This window comes from Calidris pugnax, unplaced genomic scaffold, assembly GCF_001431845.1.
Source record: "Calidris pugnax isolate Ruff unplaced genomic scaffold, ASM143184v1 scaffold11, whole genome shotgun sequence".
Classification (NCBI taxonomy): domain Eukaryota; kingdom Metazoa; phylum Chordata; class Aves; order Charadriiformes; family Scolopacidae; genus Calidris; species Calidris pugnax.
Genome location: NW_015090803.1, coordinates 16,586,173 through 16,590,351, shown reverse-complemented (window position 1 = coordinate 16,590,351; position 4,179 = coordinate 16,586,173). Strand labels below are relative to the sequence as shown.

The window sequence follows — 4,179 nt, the reverse complement described above, 5'->3', positions numbered from 1 at the left end:
GGGGGGGGGGGGGGGGGGGGGGGGGGCGAGACTAAGGCTTGAGGGAGGAGCCATGGGGTGATGGAACAATTGTCTCAACGCCAGTAAATCGTTTGGGGGTGTCAGACGGCGTGTTAGAAAACTAAGAAATAATCCAATAAAGAAAAACTGGAGCCGGGGAGGGACGGCGCATCCCGGGGACCGGCCGCTCCCCTCCGCCGGGCTCCGGCTGCCGGGCGGGGCCGGTCCCGCTCCGCCCGGTGCGGGGGGAAGGGGGGGGCGGACCGAGCCCTATAAAGGCGGCGCGGGGGGAAGCGGGCCCGTTTCTCCGCTCGCCACCATGGCTCCGGATAAGCCCCCGGCGGCCTTCGCCGAAGCCGGTCAGCAGAGCGGGCTGCAGGTGTGGCGTGTGGAGCGGCTGGAGCTGGTGGCGGTGCCCCCCGGGCTCCACGGCGACTTCTTCGTGGGGGATGCCTACCTGGTGCTACACACCGTCCGCCGGCCCGCCGCCGTCGCCTACCGCCTCCACTACTGGCTCGGTAGGCAGCCGACACGGCGTGGGGGGGGACCCGGGGCTGGGGGGGCTCTTCCTGTAGTTTCTCGTTGGGTTCCGAGGGGAGCGGGACCGAAATCTCCACCCGCCCGCCCCCCCGTGAAGCCCGCGAGTTGAGGCACTTAGTAGAAGTAGGGCTCCGGGTGAGGATCTTGGGTGATGCCGAAGCCCACGAGTTGAGGCGCTTAATAGAAGTAGGGCTCCGGGTGAGGATCTGGGTGATGCTAAACCTCTCCGCTTCTCCTGGGGGGCTCTGGGGGTGAGGAGGTGGGCTGTGACAGAAAGGTGAAGGTTTTCTTGCTTTGTGATGTTAGCTTGGAGAAGCGGTGAAGGGTTAAAGACAAGTCTTGGCTGCATCCAGCTGAGATTGGTGAGTGAAATCCTGCCGTCGTTCTGATGGAGAGTTTTCCTGCCTTTGCTTCCACGCTAGAGCCAAAATTTCACCCCGTCATCTCCCTGTGGCGTTGGGGTGCTGCTTTGTGTCCAGATGTTGCCTTGCTCAGCTAGACTGATTTGGCTTTCTGGTGATACAGAGGCTGGAGGCAAAGTCACCAGGTTTTCTGTAAAACCTCTTTAACACCAGCCCGATGAACTAGTAAAGCCCTTCCTGAAGCAACAGGGAACACTGGAATCAGGCTAATGTCTTTTGCCTTCAGTCTTGACTAGCACAGTGTTTACAGCAAAGTAGGAGTCTGACATAAGGATGCATTATTAGGTGACTTCCTCATCTTTTGGAGCTTTCTTGAGACTTCTTTGCCTGGTCACTGACTCATCCGACCACACCGGTTGCTGTGTAGCTGCCTGAGAGCTGTGTTCTTGTTTCACCATCACAATGTTTGTGTTTGTAGGTAATTACCTCGGTGAATGCACATAAAGACAGGTCAATGTGTGTTAACATTAATGTGTTTGAGTTACTGCGGTTCTCATTGTACTTTTGGATGCATTGGAAAAGAATAGCAGATAAAGCTGGGATTGTTCTTGCATAATTGTTTGAGGCTTGTTTAGTTTTGCATGTGCTGTGAGTTATCCAGCTGGCATGTGGGACAGTGTCTGTCTCCCATGAGTATAATCATAGATGGCAGCATAAATGAATTTCTGGCAGATGTTCTTATGTCATCAGCACTGCTAATTAATAGCAGGGTTTGGCTATTTAGACCTTTGTTAATGAAGTCAGAATTATTTATGTAGTAGTTGAGGTAGAGTAGGCACTTCCCAGGGAAACACACAAGGACCTTTTGCAACTGGAAGCGAAGTTAAAAGAGTGACTGATATTTGCACTAATTAAAACATCTTAGCTGTTGGCTGAAGACCTTTAGTTGTACATGCTGATGCACATCTCGTGCTGATATCCTAATATTGTAAATAGCTTCAGGTAATCAGGGCACACGTTGTTCTTATGCAAGTGGCAGGTTGGCAGCAGAGTGGCAAACTGCTGGGAAATCCCTTCCTGCACGCAGGATGTCCCAGGTGTGGGGTGGAGGTGCTCAAACACTGCTGCAAGCTTCGTAACAGACCAGGACTTCATGCAAGGTGTATGGGGAAGGGCAGCACACTCGGAGTAGGAATTGAAAGAACTTGGGTATTTTTGCTGGCTGACTCTCACTCACTCACACCAAACTTCTCTCTTGTGAGCAAAGGTTTTATAACCTGTGGGGCAGGAAGACCTCAGTAGGGTCTTTCTGAAGAGTTCCTGTAAGCCGTCTCTCAACAGTAACAGTAGTCGTTAACACATTTTGGGATGGAAAATACTCTTGTGGAATTAGATTGATGGAAACACTGCACATTTTGGACTTGGATACTTAAAAAGGGCTTTGCCATTTGGTGACACTGTCAGTACTCCTGACTGTCATGTGGTATGTGTTATTGTAGTCTCATATGGTGCCTTTGAGTCTGAACAGAGTTTGACTTTAACAAAAGATGCCAAATTCAAAATAAAAGTAAAGCATTGATTTTTACCACTATTATATAGTGGTAAAAGTCCTTCTGATACCATGCTTGACCATACCCATGGGGTTAGAAGGATAGTCTGTGACCTTGATACAGTCTTGGTTTTTTTAACTATTTGTAACCCTTGTCCCCATTGATTAAGACCTATCTAGTCTGGCAAAATTTTTGTTCTTTTCCTATATACTGTGGCTTATTTATAGTTTTTTGTGCTTCCAACTAAAAGGTAAATCTTTTCCCTCCAGCTTGGACAACCTACACTTGGATTGGTGCTCACCTTCATTAAAAAGGGCTTCACAGATTATTTTAGTGTACAGCAGCTGTGAGACTGAGCCTCGTAGTAGCTCTTATCTCTAATACTGTTCCAAAACCAATTTTCTTCAACCCTGAACCCTGTTGTGTAATTGCAAGCAATAAATCTGAAGGATCTGGTCCTAATGCACGTGAATAACCCTATGAAAAAAAAATGCCAAAGAAAAAGCAAACAAAACTTTGTCACCAACTTAAGAAGGTACCCAGGTCTGATAAGAATTTGCTATGTGGCAATACACTGTCACTTCAGTGATGGGGATATTTTTTTTTTTCAGAGCTTCTTGTGTTATCTCATTCTTTCAGTATTTTTTCCTTACCTTTTGAGGTAAGGCCTCATGCTTTTCTCTTCCCCATGTCTCCATTATCCTTTGGATCCCTTCCCTGTTTCATCCTTGCTGCTTTGAGGCTTCCATTGCACCTGTGTCCCCACAGAAGCTGTGGTGGTGACACTGCTCCTCAGAAGCACAATTGTTGGGGGGTGATGGGGAGCTGTGTTGTGGCACCTCCACTGCTGGGAGACAGCAATGACTCCCTATGCTGTGAGGTGACACCAACACCTCGCCACACACATCCCCTTCTCCCACGCCTTGAGAGAAGTATCTCTGTCCAGGCAGCTTGGACCTCTGAGCTATTTTTCCACCCTAGAAGCAAAGAAATGGTTAGTGCAAGTGAGAAGCTGCTCTTGAGAACTGTTGCACGCGTCCAGGCTTCTTCCTCTTATTTAGAAAGAACAAATAAAAACCAAATGGCAAACCTTGCCTTTCTTCACTCTTCAAAGGTTCTCAAGGAGCCAGGTTTTTGAGACTCAATCCCACTTGCACTGCTCTTGAAACAATAAGAACTGCTGAAAGTGTATGGGCCCACGCTAAAAGTTTTATTTTACTATACAGCCCGCTTTGCAGTGTGATTAGGCCATCAGCATAGTAATTAAGGAGGCATTTTGCCACATTCCTGAGAAGAGGCTAATCTCTGAAAAAACAGTGTGACCTCATGAAGCAAATATCTGAGCCCCAAAGCTGCTTTGTTTTCTCCCAGCTGTACCAGGTGATCCAATAAAAGATGCTTAGGTGAAATGCCCTTTACTTGATGGTGTCAAGAGGACTACTTCTGGGTTATTTTATGGCTTGGTAAGTTGCTTTTATGGTAAAAACATGGTTTACCATCTAATCAGCCCTTTGGCATGACCTTCCTTGGTCTATGCACTTCAACTCAAAGTCCAAAAACGATTACTGCAGATGCTTGCCCATGCTAAACTTACTGAATTAAAATATTCCCTTGTTCAAAGATGCTGAGAGAAGGCAAACTTGGCTATTTTTCACTGTTTTTGTTTGCTTATGAAGGCAGTTCTAGAGATGTTAAGAAATAGTCTGGATGGTCATGCATTTGGTGGC

The 4,179-nt window shown here is 47.8% G+C and overlaps 1 protein-coding gene across 1 annotated transcript in view; it reads left to right on the top strand.

Annotated features, from left to right (window-relative positions):
* The first annotated feature begins 293 nt into the window (after positions 1-293).
* SCIN (scinderin) overlaps positions 294-4,179 on the top strand; it is a 66,801-nt gene continuing 62,915 nt past the window's right edge. Inside the window, exon 1 of the mRNA XM_014937936.1 lies at positions 294-518. Coding sequence (XP_014793422.1) covers positions 320-518 — 199 coding nt within the window. The 5' untranslated portion in view covers positions 294-319. The remainder of the gene's footprint in view (positions 519-4,179) is intronic.